The following is a 19,837-nucleotide window of genomic DNA, read 5'->3' as shown; positions in this document are numbered from 1 at the left end:
TACCACTTCCACCGTGGATATGGTTCAGGATCAAACAGTTGGCTCATACAATTGGAGGTATGTGAGATTCCTGAACTTTGAACTAAGTTCACCAATGACAGGGCACAATAGTAGTTAAACAACTAGGTGATTCAAAATTCTAAATATCAACCACCAACATATACATATACATATACATATATATATATATATATATATATATATATATATATATATGTATTTTAGTGTTTATGTGATTGAGGCTCACATCCATTTCCAATTATCTCAGCCACATTATAAATTGGTTGCCTAGACTGTGTTTAGAAATTATGAGACTTAATTTTATGTTCGAAGCTGAATTTTACTAATTAGTTGTTAGTTGTGCCAAATTTACTTTCAATTTTTTTTTAAAATGTACACACTCTAAAAATGTGTACAAAAAAACATTTTCGTTCGATTAACTGATCATTGAATATTATATGTATTTATTTTATTTATTTCTGCAGTGACAATGCTCTCTCAGTCTCATATTAGGAATAACACACTGTATAAGAGCAGCTCACAACTTAAGTCTTATTTGAATCAAGTTATTAAAAGTAATTTATGTATAAGCCAATTTATAGAATCTTTCTTGTTTAACTTCTCTAAAAACTGATTTAACTAATGCTTTTTAACTTGTAGGAGAAATTTAATTCAGGTCATCTTCTTACAAAATATGATTGAGTGCCCTTAATTTCTGCTGTTTGATTTTTTTCTCACTTTTTACTTTCCAAAACTGTTATTTTAAAAGAATTAAACACTACTAAATAATCAATTGTTCATCTATAATCTATTAAAGTTTTTTGTCTGTTGTTGCTGCATCATCTTTCAATTTTGACAGGACCTTAGTTAATTCATATGGAAGTGAGTCCATCCATATGGAAGTGTCAGCTCAAGGGTCTAAGTCATAATCAATATAAACACTTGAATAATTTAGACAAATGCCAAGCTGCAGGATAGTAATTAATAGTTGTAGCAGTAAGTTAAAATGCCATAATCATTAAGACAATATAAACACTTGAATAAAAGATATAACAATATAAAGCCAATTCCTATGTAGCAGAGAAAGTTTATAAGAAAATAACAAAATACTATTGAAATAGGAAGCATACATATGAAACAAATTGTAGCGGTAGAATCAATATCAGGAAAAATATTATATGCCTCCATAACATATTTGAGAAATTAGGTATAGTTTAAAACAATGAGACAATGAGTCAGGATAAATATGATTAAGCCCACAGTAAAAATGACCTCCAGTACAGGGCATTGGCTTAAAACTACATCTTTCAGGAATTGAAATTCCCGTGCAATGAATGATACAATACATTACACAAGCATGATATATTACTGAAAATACTCCCTTAGTTTGACTAGAAGAAACAAGAGTAAGATTCACACATATGGCAACCTCTGTGACACCCTTCTACCCCATAATAAATAAGTAACAACAATAAGAATAATTCAATAAATATAACATCAAGAAGGGTCCACATATTTTAATAAAAACTCATAGGTTCACAAGTCTTGAAATAAATAGAAATAATAATAATAATAATAATAAAGTTTTACTCTTAAAAGAAAATTATCAAGGTCTCTAAAGAAAAATGAAAGGAATCCAGAATTTACAAATATAAGGTGAATATAAAACTCTTAAAAATAAGTCTCCTCAAATGACAAATAACAATTCATAACTAAAGCATCCTAAATTCATGCCCCAATGTCACATCCTATCAGAGCAGAACCCTTTCCCTTTAGAACTCAACACTATGAGTGCCTTCATCTTCACCTAAAAGAAAACCACATAAAAACAGGACGGTGAGAGATAGATAACATCATATATGAACATAGAGCTACCCAATTCCCACCCCACACCGTACACCAAAATATCATCATTAAATATAAACAACAAATACATCTCATATAATTACCAAACATCATTTTTTTTTCTCAATCATACAAGCTTTCATACACATGCTCACTATATGCTCATACACATCTCCTCTCCTAAGAGTGTCAACTTGGCACTCCGCACAATGGGCGTACCTCGTCAATTCCCTTAGTTGTTGCCAATGCGGGCATACCGTTCTCACACCCTCCTAGGGCCGGTATGTTGCACGGTTAAACACCCAGCGGCCCGTGCAAAGGAAATCCACCCACCGTTAAACCCTCTGTGGCCAGTGAGCTGCGCAGTTAAACACCCAACGGCCCACGCATGGAATGCCTCCCGTCATGGTCCCCCCTGTCTCAACCCCTCTCTGGGCCCAGGGTCCAATGCAATATAGCCACGTCTGGCTTCTCAAGCACCACATGCAACTCATAAGTCTCATGCAACTCATGCATCCCACGTAACTCATAATTAATGCATCTCCATTATATAACATCATCACATGTCAATAACAATCCATGCAATATCATCCTCACATGCTAGGTACCTATCATTAAGTTATCAACATCATAGATCACAAATTTCACATAATTCTTCACACACATCACAATATCTATGACATTCAGTTAATAATTTAACCATAACTCGAGATATACATATCCTTTCTAAGTGATACCAACTCCATTAGAATCCTAACATCAATATCTACAACTTTCATGAAGAACAAAAATCCTAATAAAGTCGTTTAGGTTACCATTCAGGGCTCACAAAAATTGATGTTGTGGTTCGCACACAGATTGGAAGGCTCAAATTGCAACTCACATAACGCGATCAAATATTAATATTTTTACACGATTCTTGTGTCTAAATGGTAGCCCCAGATGTCTAGTTTCTAACAAAACAAACGGCACTCGATTTGGATAACTACACAGAAAGATATCGCAAAATTACAAACGTATGTCGGGGTCCCGACGCCCGACGCCCAAAACTGGTGCTGAGCGCCCAAATCTCTGCCCAGACTCCCCTCTGTGAAATTAAACCTGCGTTTTACGAGTTCCAACAAGGTTTTTACCAATTTTCACTACTTCTACACCCCGTTGGTTCAGTTTAACTCCATTTATATTCTTCATACGTTCCAAATCAATCCATACACATCTCAAGCCTCAAAAATTGGTTTCCATTGGTTTTACAAAAAAAAAAATCTAAACTCTTCTTAACACATAAAATTCAAGTCATAAAATTTAAGGATAAAGAATTAACAAGAAAGCCCCAATGGAATTCAAAAACAATTCAAGAAATAAGTTCTTCCAAATGAATTAAGAATTTAGAACATCGATTGCACAGATAATCGTTCAGAATTTTAAATAGAGTTCCTAGAGGGACTTAGGGATTGCCCTCACTACCCGAACGCCCCTATATTCACATATGAAGAAACCCATCTCCCCCGTACCTGGATGAGCAGAAGATGAATGATCTTGGTGTGATCTAAGATCGTTACTGAGTACTCTTCCTTAGAGCTCTTTGTTTCTCCTCTTTTTTTCCCTAACCCTTCAGAACGCAAATGAGGCAGATAGGGTTAACACCACCTGACTCCTTTCTTAAAATTAATCCATTGGACTGGGTCAACCCAACCCATTTTCCTTCTCTTCTAACCCACTTCTAATTTTCCTCAAAATAATTAAATAAAATAAATACATGTATATTATAAAATATTTTTTTCTCTATAATAATAATATATTTCTGACCCTTAAATATAATAATATAATTTCAATAATAAAATATCATATAAAATCAACCTTCTCTTAAAACATATAAATATTTATTTAAAAATGCTAATAAAAATACTTATTTAATACGTACAAAATAATTGTCCAAAATAATAATTATTTAAAACGTACAAAATAATATTTCCCTATAATTATTAAAATAATTATGACCAAATACCATCTAATAATAATAATAATATAATAATAATAACCTTTTTGAAAATTGGGGTGTTACAACCTCAGAGTGTTTAGCATTGACATTCTCAAATGGAAATCGAAAACCACCAGAAAATGTAAACAACCAAAAATAATAATAATTTTGTGGAGGTTTAAAAATCGTCAGATCTTGAATTGGGTAGAATTAAAATGAATTTTATGGCGGTTTAAAACCGCCAGAAAATGATGAACAAGCCAAACAGAGCTACAATTTTGTGGCGGTTTTGGACCCCAGAAAATGTTAAACAAGTCAAACCAAAATGCATTTTGTGGCGGTTTCAAACCGACAGAAAGAGATTCAATTTTCTGGCGCACAAGACCAGCGTTTACAAAATATCCGCCACAAACGATTTTTGGCGACCGTAGATCCGACAGTTATTAATGACGCCGGTAATGCAATTTGTGGCGATTTTTAACCCCCAGAAACTACCAAAATAACCGCCACAAATCACACATTTTTTTGTAGTGTACGTTACAGCGGAAAACTTTATTTGTTTGTTTGTTTATTTTATGTTGTCGCATTTTTCCTAAAAAGACAAAAATCTATGAAACAAATTTTAAATATGATATATCAATCTATTTTATTAAATAAAGTTAGGCCTAAGGTTACTAGTAATTTTTGTTGGTCGATAAAACACAAAACTTAAATTAATTAACGTTGAGGAAAAATTGAATGTCTAATGGTTTTTTCTTTCTCAATTTTTCATTGTCTAAGAATGACAAAAAAATTTAACCAACTTAAAAATACTTCAAAATTCGATTTGATACTTAATTCATTAAACTTAGTTCATGAATCAAGTGAGTTAAATATGAGTTAAAGATTGAATTATTAGATACATAAATAAATTGATTTTGAGTTTCATGTAATTTGATTTGTTTGATTCATGAATTGACTCAATATATAAATATATAATTTATATAATTAACTTTCTTTTCAATTTCAGCTTATTTGAATTTAAAAAACTTTTAAAACTTAATTATAAGCTAATAATAATAAAAGAAGCAAATACTTTAAAATTTTATGGTTATGAATTGAATTATTTATTTATTTATGTAATGTAGAGTAATTTTAATTTATATAAATTTTAATTATAATTATATTTCTTTAAAGTCGTACCTTCTATTCTTAAAAGAATCAATAGAATAAGTTGTGTTTTATTTTTATTTTTTAAATTAAGTAATCATTTTATTTAAAATCTATTATTAAATTAAAATTTTAAAATGTATAAAGCTCAAAGAAATTGAATATTGATTCACGTGATTCAAACTAAAGAACTAAAATGAATTGTTAACAATGTTGAATTAAATTGAGTTTGAACATAAAATAAAAAAAAAAATTCATATCAAACTCAAATCAAATTACGTGTTCAACTAAATGTTATTAAATTGAGCTGAATTGAACCGAGTTTAACTCAACTAATTTTCATCCCTAACTCTCATGTATACATGCGAGATACCAGCACATATTTTGAAATATATATATATATAAGTTGCGGTTCAATTTAATTTGCATCGGTTTTACGATCTCAAACCACAAATTAAACCGAATTATATGGTTTAATAAAACGAAAAAATCAAACCAAATCGCAAGTATTCAGTTTTTCATCAAATTTCAATTAAATATAATTTATATATTAAATAATATAATATTTATTTTTATACTTTATTATAAAATTTTATTAACTATACTATTAATAATTGCATTACGTCCTTTTAGAATACCCATTGTGTTGTTTGTATTTTTCCTTAACTTTCAAAACAATCTCTCTCCTATAATTTTTTTAGGTTTAAAAATGTTTTTAGTCTTAAATTTAGGATAAATTTAATTTTGGTATCTCAAATTTAAAATTTCTACTTCTAATTTTTGTAATTTTCAAAAATTTTATTTTAGTCTTTTAGATCACCCATAACACATTTAAAAATGATAATTTTGAGATAATTATGCAGTATCATATGAATTTAATGTAATATTTTCACTAATAAAGACACTTATAAATAATTTTTATATGATAATATTTGACAGATTTTCTAACAAAATTTGAGTATAAGAAATAAAATAATATTTTTTTGAAATTATAAGACTAAAAAGACCAATTTTAAATTTAAGGAACTAAAAATAAATTTATCTTAAATTTAAAAGAAGTAAAAATATATTTAAGTTTTTCTTTATTTGGTTTTATTTTTCTTTTCTTCGTAAATTAAATTTTCAAATAACTCTCACACCCTTAAATAATTATCTCACACTTTCTAATTTTTAAATACTAACACATTTAATATTAATTATTTTTATTTTTTATTTTTACATAAAATACACATTTTTTTACACTGGAATATATAATAAACATTTGCCCATCCTAAAATATCAGTTGTGTAAAAGAGCTGCAATCCTTTAAATCAAAACTACTAAAACTGAATCAGTAGGATTGGAGGTTGGAGGTTAGACTAATATGTGTACGGTTTTAGGTTTTGATTAATAAAAAAAATGTAATTATAAATTTATAAGATCTATATATGTTGTTGTTCTAATTTTGATTAATTAAAAAAACATAAATTATACATACACTTGTGGAAAATAAGGTTACTACGTCACCTCTTTTACGTCAAACATACCAAAATACGACATAAAAAAGATGCGGTGACATTTTTGTAAATAACAGTGGACTCTTTTACGTCGGACTAGGTATGGTCCGACGTAAATTATACAATCTACATCGGACACAATACAAGGCCGACGTAGATTATATATTTTATGTTGGACCATACCTAATCCGACGTAAAATATTATTTATATCAGCAACATTTTCGTTCTCTTCCCGTGCGCCTTAGTTTACTTGTCATCAACAACTTAGTTCTCTTCTCTGCACACCTTAGTTTTCTTGCACCTTTCTAAGTTGTTTTGCATTGGGCCTGCACGTTTGAGGTTAGCTTCAACTTAGTTCTCTTCTCTGCATTAGCTTTTGTGTTAATTGTTCATCTGGAACGGCCTGTTCTGCAACCAGAATGAGTCATTCTACTTGAAGTTATTGTTTGTTAATTGTTCATCTAGAACGGGCCATTCTGAAACTCTAATGGGTTGTTCCAGATGAACAATTAACACAAAAATAATGCAGCTGGAACAGACCGTTCTGGTTTAAGAACGGCCCGTTCCAGACACATTAAGTTTGTGTTATTTGTCCATTTGGAACGGCCCGTTCTGGTTTCAGAACGGGCCATTCCAGATGCATTAAATAAGGAGAATTTAATTATTAAGAGGGACCAAATTAGGCATTAACCTTTAGTTTAGCATCGTATTAGTAGAAGTATTTATCGATTTTATCCAAAATTAATATCGATTTTTTAGGGTTGTAGTTTAGGTTAGAATAATTATGAATAACTAAGTCAATAGTTAATTTGTGTTAATATATAGATAATGAATCGAAGTTGGATGCATGCACGTCGCATTAGTCAAGAGTACAGAAATGGAGTTGAAGAGTTATTGCAATTTGCAAGAGAAAATGGAAAACCCATCAAAGGGACATATTATTGTCCATGTGTTCGTTGTTTGAATCAGATATGTCAGGAAGTTGGGGAAATACGTGATCACCTATTTATATTCGTTGTTTTAATGAGAGATTTATTTTTTCAGGATTATGGCAGATTTGGGGTCTAGTAGTGGAAGGAGGGAAGGTAGATCTGTCACTCGATTATCTGGGTTGACATCTGGACGCATTGCCAAGGAGAGGACACCAGTTGAGGTGGATCCTCGTTCTGGCAAGGCGTCAAGCCCAAATGCTGCAAAATTTAGGACCTATTTGGGAGTCTTAGCTCGACGTCATGTTTCTATTATCATTCCATAATGGGATGACGTTGAGGAGGCTGACAAGAACCTCATGCATGTGGCAGGATATTCAGGTATATACTTGCACATCCCTACAATATTATATAACTTAAATACGTTATTTATTATTTGTTGTTATTTTGATAGCAAAAATTTTGACATTCCCAACACTGAGGTCATGAGGAGGAAGATGTTATCTGCCCTTGCCACCAGGTGGAGAGACTTCAAGACTTTCTTGACACGGGAGTATGTATTTGGAGAGCGACAAAATGAGACTCCCTCTCTAAAGTACCAGATTACTGATGAGGAGTGGATGCAATTTCGTGCCACTCGATTGGACCCTTCTTGGCAGGTTAGTTATTGATAATTCTTACATTGACACAAATACTTAAGATATATTTTAATTAATCTAATTTTCTTATTTGTATTATTGCAGGCCAAAAGAGTAGATGCCTAAAAACGACAGAGCAAGAATGATGCACCCCATTTATTGTCAAGAGGGGGATATGAATTAAAAAAAAAGAAATTGATGAAGGCAAGGGCAGAGGCATCAGGGGTTGAGTCTGCTGACCTTGTGGATTCACCTCCCCGCTATGAGATGTGGATAGCAGCTCGAACAAAATCAGATAGGCAAATGACTTCTGAGTCTGCAAGGGTCATTGCTGATAAAATAGTAAGTAAAAATATACAAACTTAGACTCTTAATTTCAACTCATTCAATTTATAAGTGTAGTTTAGGGTATACTTATTGTTAATATGTTACAAGAGGGTTTAGTTGAGCAGACCACCCAGGGCTCATTATTTGTTCCCCATGGTCGGGATGATATACTCACAACGGCCATTGGAAGGCCAGAGCACGCAGGGCGTGTGTGTGGTATTGGTGGTTTTTGGAGTCACCAAGATTACTTTGGTGCACCACCATCGAGGAGTAGTACTGTTGACTCTTGCAGTCAGGAGGCTATGCAGAGAATGGAGATGCAGTTTGAAGAGAAATTGAACAACATTCGACAAGAGTTTGAAAAGAAGTTTGAGCTTTTGGCTCGTTCTCAGCAACAAACTGTAGTTGCTCATGATGGTGTTCGAGTCAACACTAAAGGGAGTTGTGCTACTCTAGATCCCTCAGGGGAACAGACTCACACTGATGTACCAAACCAGTGTGAGTTATATGTTGAGAATGACCCCCCACGGTTAGTGGCTATTGGTTGAGTATTTAAGGGTGGCTCAACCATCCATGGTGTCCCTCTAGAGCCAGATTGGACATGGGTTGTGGTTGACCAAGTTCAAGATTTTGCTGCTCCAGTGCCTTTTCCCAATATAGAGGTTCAACTAGTGGGGCAGGCAACCGACACATTCTTAGCTTGGCCAAAACATTTGGTGATGCCGCTTTTAGCACAGGCAAAGGTAATTCTATTATTGTTCTTTTATATTCTTATAATTCTATTATTATTTAACTAATTTTGATTCTTTCTTTATGATTTTATCAATCGTGGTAAGGAAGTCATGAGAGAACCTGTTATTGATGATGCTGATATCGTAGAAGCTGAGGATGATCCCATATATAGGCTTCTAACCATATTACCACGATTAAAAAAGAAACCAATTCAATTATAGTGAGACATTAGAGTTTTTGGAGTTGATAGCTCTAATGTTCCACTATACGTATCCCTGCCCGATGCATTAGAGATTGTTAGGGGAAACTCCATGTTAAATATATCTATCATACAACTGTGGGCCATGTAAGTGATATTTTCTTTTATGAGTCTAAAATTACAATAATTACATTTAACTTATAATAATTAATTATGTTAGGTACATGGACAAATTGAGTGCGGAGCAAGCACAAGCACATGTATATGGATTTATTGAGCCTCAATCCATCCAAAAATCAGGAAACACTTAGGTCCGATCCAACAATATATGCAAACATGGATGAGTGAATCAGGAAGACATATATACATGGCTCCATACATTGAAGGGTTAGTTTTTTAATTGGTTTTTTAATCATGGTAATTTTATAACTAATTTGTTTGTCATACAATGTAGGTCCCATTGACAGTTAATGATAATCATTCCTAAGGAATACACCGTGGTGTGGTTTTGTTCACTACATCGAAAATCAAGCCACGAAATCTATTTTTCATTATGTTTTAAAACCGTAACTATATATATTGGCTAACATCTATTTTTATTTCAATTAATTAGAATCGTGTCTAGAGTTAATATTTTAAGTGGTAGAGCTAGATCAAAGACATTGCAATTCATATACCCTAAGGTTAGCAAATTAATCAATAGAGGCAATAATATTTGAATTTATCGACTTTTGAAATAATAGTTATTTGTTTCTCATTTTAGTGTAATAAGCAACAAGACTCGTTTGAATGTGACTATTACATCATGTATTAGATGAGAGTCATAGTTTTTGAGGGTATTACTAATTCTTTGGGGCAGGTAATTCATATCAAAAATTTATTTAAGTATATTTACCTTTATGATAATTAAAATTGCATATTAATGACACTTAAATTAATGTTTCAGGTCTTTGAAGATCTATCTCCATTGCCCGAAGATGAAATCATCAAGATAAGAGAATAATGGACAACTTTTTTTCTTCAAAGTATATAATAGTTAGATTTCTAAATTTAGTTAGTTGGATATTATGTTTCTAGTTGCATATGTTCTATAGCTTTTATAGGATAATATGATTTACATTATCTTAATTTATGTTTTTTAAGATTTATATATTATTTTATTTTTGTCATCCAATTTTGAAATATAAATTATATTTGAATTTGTTTTCTGGATTGTCTGGGTTAGGTTTTGTATTTTGGACTGTATGCAGGTTTTAGGTGTATCAAAAAATAATAAAAATTAAAAAAAAACCTAAATTTACGTCAGACATAGTATAGTTCGACGTAAATATTTTAGTGTTTTTTTTTTGTTTTACACCCTTTTTTACGTCGGTTCTAAGGAATGACCGACGTAAATTTACGTTGGTTGTGATAGACGACGTAAATTTACGTCTCCCACATTAACGTCGGACCCTTTTATGACGTAAAAACTTCAAAATAATCGACGTAAATTACCCATTTTGTACTAGTGATAGGATCTTAAATTCATGTTGTTATTTTAATTTCGATTAATAAAAAAAATAAACTATACACCCGATTGAAGTAATCTCCATCATCGTTCAGAGAAGTCGTTGAAATGTCTAATTTTCTGATATTTTGTATGTTAGTTTGTTTCCAATTTGAGTGTCTCCCCTTCATTCTCTCTCACTTTTTTTGTGTCTATATACATACACACAAAAATTGAATTGCTATTGAAAATTTTTTTGCGTCTCTAACAAAAGTTGATCAAAAGCAAAGAGAGAGAATATCAACACAGAAAAAAAGATTCGTTACTAGATACATGGCGTTGAAGGACACATTCTATATATCTCATGGATCACCCACTTTGTCCGTAGATGACTCCATTGATGCTAGGCAGTTTCTTATGTCATGGAAGAAGAACGTGTTTCCTCAAACACCCACTTCAATTCTCATCATTTCTGGTCATTGGGACACCAAGATTCCCACGGTCAACGTTGTTGACTCCATCAATGATACCATCCACGATTTCTATGGGTTCCCCAGAGAAATGTACCAGGTTTCCACCAACTGCACCTTTAAATTTTCATTACCCCTATTCACCATGTTATATTTCTTGAGGACCTATACATGATAATATGCATGCTTGCCATGAGTAACTATTATATTAATTATGTTGTTAGATTTTTCAGTTTTTTGAAAGCAGATTAATTTTCTTAATCATCTCTGTGGCCAAATACTATGTAAAATTCTCGTCCATGAGTAATATTGTGCCACCACTTTATACTTGAAAGGATCAAAAACAAAACTTCTATTCTATTTTGTTCATAGTAATGTTTGTGCCACCACTTTATTCTATTTTGTTCATAAAACAAAACTTGCCAAAATGCTGTTTTTCCATTTGACCTGGGACAAGACTATTCATGGTGATGTTGTTAGGTTGATTTATGTAGAAATCTCTTACAATATTACATACTTCTTCTACTATAGCTTAAATATCCTGCACCTGGAGCTCCAAAATTGGCAAGGAGGGTGAAGGAACTACTCAAGAAATCCGGTTTTGGGCGAGTTGATGAAGATAGAAATCGAGGGCTTGACCATGGTGCTTGGGTTCCTCTCTTTTTGATGTACCCACAAGCTGACATCCCAGTTTGTCAGTTATCTGTTCAATCAAACAAAGATGGAACTCATCATTATAACATAGGGAAGGCATTGGCTCCTCTTAAAGATGAAGGTGTATTGATTATGGGCTCTGGAAGTGCTGTTCACAACTTGAGAGCACTTAATCCTCACTCCACTGTTGCTCCCTGGGCTTTAGAATTTGATAATTGGTTGAAAGATGCTCTTCTTCAAGGAAGGTACCCTTTTCCTGTTTTCATCTTCAATTTTTTTGTTTGGTAAATCAAGGTGTATGTCTTATGGTAATGTTAATAATTAATCTCTAGAATTATATTGAGATTCATATATAAGGATTAACAAATGTCTTTCCAAGATACTGTATAATTAGTATCAAATTCAAGTTGAAATTTGCTTAATGCATAATTGATCTTATTATGGATGTTATATGCATGGATCTAATTACCAAGATACTGTATGACATTGGAAAACTATAGCCATTGAATGTAGTAGAGTTTGACTCTTCATGAATTGCTTTTGTAGATATGAAGATGTAAATCATTATGAACAGAAAGCACCACATGCAAAACAGGCTCATCCCTGGCCAGATCACCTTTATCCATTGCATGTTGCTATTGGTGCTGCTGGTCAAAATTCAAAAGCTAAACTCATCCATAGCGGTATTGAATTGGGTTCTCTCTCTTATGCCTCTTACCAGTTTACATCAGCTGATAGCTGAATTTCTATTACAGAATTGCACATCGATGGTCAGTTGTCTATCCTCTAAACAGTTATTCAATATCAATAAAGATGTGTTGCGCTTACAAGTTTGACTTATGTTTATGCGATATATACAGAAAAATTCACTTATAATATAAATTAAATTACACTTTTGAATTTTCTATTTGTTAATCCACAATTTTGGTTATCCTAATTTAAAATATAGATATTTAATTATCATATTTTTATAAATTTAAAATTTTGATTCTACTGTTATTTGATGTATATTGATTGTTAAATTTTAATGTTAAATTTAACGATTTGTTTCCAATTAAATAGTATTATTTTTTTTATTTGATATATAAAGATAAAAATAAAAAAATAAGATGTAAATTTTTTTGATTGTATTTATTTTAACAAGTTAATAAATCTTATGTATATTTTTTTAATAATTTTTCTTATCTTCAAATATCATGTTGTTAAATGTGAGATCACTTAAGTATAAGTAAATGTTAAAAGTTAAAATCTAATAATTAATAGATGTTAATTTAATGGAATGATCAAATTTTAATGTTTTTAAAATAAAAAAATTAATGGTGTATTTAGATAAGAAATTTTAAATTCTTGGTATTTAAATTAATTTGATTTTAATTTTCATCATTTTTAAAATATTTTGTTTGGATAAGTCAATTCAAATTTCTTAAAATTTAAATTGTTAGTTTGGATATATATAGTAATTTAATTTTACCAAGGTAAAATTGATTTTAAAAATATATTCATATATTGAGATTTTTAAATTAAATTTTATAAAAATAAATATAAGCTATTTTTAAAAAATATTTAATAATTTTAAAATTAATATTAGATAATATTTAATTTTTATTTTTTTTTGGAAGAATTTAATTTAAAATTCTACTATTTTAAAAAATTTCACAAATGCTTAAATTTTAAATTCTTGTAAATTCTTCTTCCAAACAAAACATTTCACTTCAAAAAATTTGAAATTCTTTAATCAAGTCTCTGGATCCTTAAATTTGCATTCTAGATTTCCACAGCTATAGCTGTAGAACCACAGCCATAGCTGCAACTTTCTAACCTTCTGATTTCTTCCTAGATTTTCATAACTATAGCTCTAGAACCATAGCTATGACTGTGGAATTTTGTCTTCCTGAATTTTCTGCAAAAAAGGAAGGAAATCATCATTAATTTTCTACTACTCTTCTATCTTTTAATATAAACTTAATTCTTCCTAATTAGAGTTAAATTATCATATATATATATATATATATATATATATATATATATGAGGAGGGTTCAAACGACACCGGTGTAACTTTTACTTCCTTTATAATTTTTTTAAAAAGAGTAACAAAAGTTGAATGCAATTCATAAATAAAAGACAGTTAACAATTTTGCACATTTTCATGTATTAGTATCGAAGGTGAGATAACTGCATCCTTGCATTTTGGATTTCCTGCCATTCTCTGAAGAGGTTGGTTAATCCTTAATAATAATGTTGGTATGCATTGTCTGCTTTGTTCTTTTCTGAATATTAATATATATATTGAGTTGTTATACTCCAATTGGAGTTACTTGTTCGGCACCAAATTACGACGGTGATCTAAGAGATGATTGGTTTATGGAGCATGCGTGTTTTAGAATTTGATGGCACAGGACATGCTTTTTTTTAGTAGATTAATTAAACTAAACTATACTTTAAAAAATGAACTATTTTTTATTAAAATTAATCTAAATTATATTTTAAGTTCAGTTTTAAAAAATTAAACTAGCAGTTCATTACACTTGAATTATATATATACAAAATTTTATATTAATCCAAAATTATATATACATATTTTAGTGCATAACTATGTTAATCTATTATTTTTGAATATATTATTGATGGTATGAGAATCTAAATTAAGATTTTTAAAAATTACAAAACTAAAAAAATTGGTTTTAAATTTAAAGGACTAAAAATATATTTAAGTTAATTTCTAAATTATTTTAATTTCTTATATTTTAATTAAACAACATAAAATAAATATATTACACACACATATGGATATAGATGCTTTTATTTTTTTATTATTATATTTAGTTCTATTATTATTTTGTACTATTTATTTAGATTATTCATATATATTATCATTTTTGTCATTTTTTTTTATTTTTTAACATATAGTATTAATCTACTTTTATATTTTTATTTTATTAATGCTATTGATATATTATCATTGTAGTAATATTTTTTATTTTTCTTGAAGTTATAGGATTGGTATAATATTATTTTTTTATTCTTTAGGATTTTTAATAGTGTTTATATTCATTATTAGCATTATTTTCATTTACTTTATATTTGGTTGAAAATTATAATTTATATGATTATTTTCTTATAAGTATTAATCACTATTTTATTAGTATTTTAATAAAATTTATCATACATTAACTATTAATTATAATATTATTTTACTGTAACTAATAAATAACTATTTCCATATATATATATATATATATATATTATAAAATAACTAATTTTATAATAAATTGTTTTATTTTATAGGTTACATTATATTTTTGGCCTTTTATTTTATTTATAAAATTTATTTTAATCTTTTATCTTTTAAAATATTCATTTTCATACTTTATTTCTTAATTTGGAGTCAATTTGATCCTTTGAAATGATTAATTTCACTTTTGAGATATGATTTTAATGTTTTTTTTATTAATTTAAAACTTAAAACTTATTGTTAGATTCAATTACATGAAAACTATTGAAAATCAATGCAATTCAAACTAAAATATATCATGATAAAAATCATATAAAAATAAGTTTAAAAAGTAATTGAAATATTCAAAAATCTAATTTCACATTATTTTCTAGTTATTTGTGAGATAAATTTTTGCACATGATTTTTTCTATGTTTATAACCCTTTTTAAATTCTAATGTTAATTTAGTTTTATAATTTTCATATAGGTGAATTTAATATTACAAGTTTCATGTCTCAAATCAATCAAAAGTTATTCAAAATCATGTCTCAAAATTGAAAATAATCATTGTTTTAAAAGGACCAAATTAAACTAAATATAAAAGATAAAGGATCATAATGAATATTTTAATAAATAAAGAATCAAAATGAATATAAGAAATAAGATTAAAAAAATTAAAGGTGTAATTTAACCTATTTTATATTATATTAAAATCAATTTAGTTTTGAATTGTAACATTTTTTTAAATCAATCTACGAAATAAAATTTGCAATTTATCTACTATATTAATAATACAATATGTTTAAAATAATTATGTTTTAACATTATAATATATATATATATATATATATATAATATCATGAATATATCTAAAATATTAATTAAAGTTTTGATTAGAATTTATAATATATATATATATATAATAAAAAAATTAAATAATATAAAAAATAAAATGATACTAAACCCTTAATAAAAGTAAAACTAAAATTTTAAAAAAATGTTACTACAATTATAATATAATGTAGAACACCTACAATAATTGAAAAATGATAATGTAAAATAAAATAAACGATAAAAAAGTGTAGATGAAGATTATAGTCTTACCAATATTTGTCACTTAAAATTACTTTTACTTATATTATAAATATAATATATATTGGTACATTGTTAAAAAAGTGTAGGTAAAGGCTATAGTGACACACAATTAATATATATTGACACAAATATATATTTTTGAATCTTATTTAAATTTAATAGTAAAATTGTGTCTAGGTATCAAAGAAATTTATACCTACGTGCATGCAATGTACTATAATGACAGTTTTTGTATATTAATATTATTGCATGTAACATTTTTTGTAATAAATAATAATATTTTAGTGATTGGAGGGAAGGAGTTGGAATGATAGAAGTATGACAACTTAGTTGTGATATTAATTACGGTCATATTTGTAATCTTTTTTTATTTTTATCACACACACACACACACACACACACACATATATATATATATATATATATATATATATATATATATATATGTGATGAAGAATCCACTTACTCCACTTAAATACTCATGTTTTACGATGAACTAACCATTAAATTAAAAGTTTTTAATGTATATATCAAATTTGTAAAAAAAATTTAAAAATTTAAAATTATTTAATATTTTGTTTCATTAATTCAAATTGATGGATAATTACAAAAATATTTTGTATGTAGATTTAAACTTATATAATGAAGTATCATATGATCTTTAATTTTTTTTATAAAATAAAAACTTGCAGACTTAATCAATACATTAAAAATTTTAGTTCAACGACTAGATTATTAAAATTTGATATAAAATATGAGTTATTGTGTGAAATAAGTCTACATCAAGATTTACTTTTAAAATAAGTGGCTCACTCCTCTCTCTATATATATATATTCATTCTAGAATTGCTAGCGTTTTGTAATATTCACAAGAGCGGAGAAACAATAAAGAATACCACCACCTATTACGAGTTAGGAAGAAACATGGGAATTTGTGTTGTGTCCTAAATTTGCAAGTCATGAAGATCATATATGAGGAAAACAAAGAAGGAATAGAAATATCGGTAGAAAAGTGAGAAAGAATACTACCATCAACGATTAAAGATTAATGGAGTGTTGATGTAACACCCTGAATTTTCTTGTTGATTATTATTTATTAATTAAAGGGGTTTTATGGAGGTTTGCATTAATTTAAAATTATTTATGAAAATTTTTATAAATTCTATTTTTTAGGCTGGAACGGGCCGTTCCAAAAGTGGAACGGGCCGTTCCAAAGAAGAAAAGGACCCATTTTTGTATTTCCAGAACGGGCCGTTCCCAAAGAGAAACGGGCCGTTCCAAGGTTATGAAATTGCCTAAAGACCTTAGCTGGAAACGGGCCGTTCCAACTATGGTTAATCAGTGTTAACGTGAACTTCAGAACGGGGCGTTCTGCTTTTTGAAACGGGCTGCTCTGCTTTTTGGGAACATGCTGTTCCGATTTTGGAACAGGCCGTTCCAGTTGCTAAATTTGCCTATGTTCGAAGGATCCGGAACGGGCAGTTTCGAATCCAATACGGGTGGTTCCGGGGACCCCAGGATGCCTATAAATAGGGGCAAGGGGGGTGAAAATTTTATACTGAGTGAGAAGGTGAAATTTTAGAGAGAGAAAGAGGAGAAAGAGAGAGAAAGAAAGAAAGAAAGAGAGGGAAGGAGAGAGAGAATCCAGAGGAGGAGGCCCTGCTCAAGTTTCAACTCCGCTTATCCAGGTAAGGGGGGAGTGAGAAACCTCGCTCGGGGGTGTGGGGATAATTGTTGGATAGTATGATTGTCGAATTGGCCCCCAATCCCTTGCCGTTATTTTGTTTGCTTTCTATTTAATCTACTTTATTCTTTGTTGAAGGTGCCGTTGTTCTGTTTGATTTTCTATTTACTCTACTTTGTTCTTTGTTGAAGGTGTCGTTGTTCTTCTATTTACTCTACCTTGTTCTTTGTTGAAGTAATAAATGAATATGAAATTAACGTTAAAAATGAATAAGTTTTAATATGAATAAGAATGTCCTTTGTGAATTCTTATGCGGACCTTATGAGGAGTATTTATGACATGACCATATGAAATATGGACAAATGACATGAGACCTAAGAATGGACTATTGAGACAAACTATGATTATGAGACTATGACAAATGAGGACATGATGTACTAAATGAAATTATGTAACAAGTTAAATGTTGAGTCAATGAGATTATGAATGTATGACATGCATCATATGCATATATTACTCCAGGTGTGCCGCTGAGGCCGCATACCCACGATGCTAACAAGGTGTACCTTAGGGTCACCCACGACTAACAAGGTGTACCTTATGGTCACCCACGATGTAACATGCTAATAAGGTGTACCTTATGGTCACCCACGACTAACAAGGTGTACCTTAGGGTCACCCACGATGTAACATGCTAACAAGGTGTACCTTAGGGTCACCAGTGATGATATGTGAAACTTCTTTATGGCGCCACATGCATGCACTTATGAGTCGAGTCCATGACATCCTAGCATGATAAATGAATATATATGTGATATTGATTATTTATGTATGTTATTTACATGTGACTTATATTTGTTGTGTGTGTGTGAGCTATTTAACCTTTATTTTTGCACTTGAAACTGAGTGAGATGTTTCTCACTCCCTTGTTGCTTTTGTATGTGTTTAAATTATGTTGCAGGCGATCAACATCATAAGGATGTGGTTGATGAGGCTTAAGGCTTCAGTTGGGCATGCTCTGATAGGATGTGACATCGGGGCATAGCTAGCTTAGTTTAATATGTTATTGTTTTAATAACTTTAGTTTCTCTTCTTTTGTAATTTCTAACGAAGAGATAACGTAGATAAAGTTTATAATCCAATAAAAGACTCAAATGTACATCTTTGTTATATTTTTATTACATGATTTGGAAGTTATAAATTAATCCCTAACCAGGAGGCACTGCCACCTTTACTGGAGTTAATTTATATTTCCTTTATTATTATTTGTATATATTTGTATATATATATGATTTCTTATTTTTCACTAAATTGTATTGAAAATCTTAATTTCTTTTCTTTTATAATTTCTACATTAGAGTGATGATTTATGAGTTATGAATGTGAATATTCTACCTTGTAATATTTGAGACATTTGTCAACTACGAAAAATTTTATTTACTCAAAAAGAAAAGAAAAAATTGTTTACATTTATTGTATATTAATGTTGGGGTAGAAGGGTGTCATTGATGTAAATGAAATTAGAAAATATCATATCAATCTCTCGTATCTCAAAGTAAATCATGTCATTTCAACTACTCTTTTTTATAAAGGTGTTGTAAGTCAGGACTTTACCATCTTAAAGAAAATTAGTGCTTAGAGAACTCTTGTTAATAGTATATTTTGGTTGGAGTAACTTATCGATGGTATTTGCTGGTTCTTTCACTATATATATAATGCAATATGATTTACTTGTTGGGGGAAAGGATTTACTCTATATTCCTTTATAATAGTTTTGTTTTTTTACAACTTTGATACCTTTTGTATATTTTATTCTCTCATTTAATATATATCTTGTTTGCTGTTAGAAAAGAACCACTAAACCAAAAGATCATATATATATATATATATATATATATATATATATATATATATATATATATATATATTATTTTTTTTTC

General features: G+C 29.5%; 1 protein-coding gene across 1 annotated transcript; it reads left to right on the top strand.

The window, feature by feature from the left end:
- Window positions 1-10,483: 10,483 nt before the first annotated feature.
- LOC109791947 (extradiol ring-cleavage dioxygenase) lies at window positions 10,484-19,356 on the top strand. Its single transcript, XM_020351314.3, has 4 exons — window positions 10,484-11,350; window positions 11,782-12,149; window positions 12,451-12,674; window positions 18,859-19,356. Exons 1-3 carry the CDS (start codon window positions 11,114-11,116, stop codon window positions 12,644-12,646), a joined length of 801 nt encoding a protein of 266 aa, XP_020206903.1. The 5' UTR covers window positions 10,484-11,113; the 3' UTR covers window positions 12,647-12,674; window positions 18,859-19,356.
- Window positions 19,357-19,837: the final 481 nt, after the last annotated feature.

Source organism: Cajanus cajan, chromosome 1 (assembly GCF_000230855.2).
Source record: "Cajanus cajan strain Asha chromosome 1, NIPB_CcT2T_4, whole genome shotgun sequence".
Taxonomy (NCBI): Eukaryota; Viridiplantae; Streptophyta; class Magnoliopsida; order Fabales; family Fabaceae; genus Cajanus; species Cajanus cajan.
The sequence above is the reverse complement of the archived record's forward strand: the minus strand, read 5'-3'. Positions and strand labels throughout refer to the sequence as shown.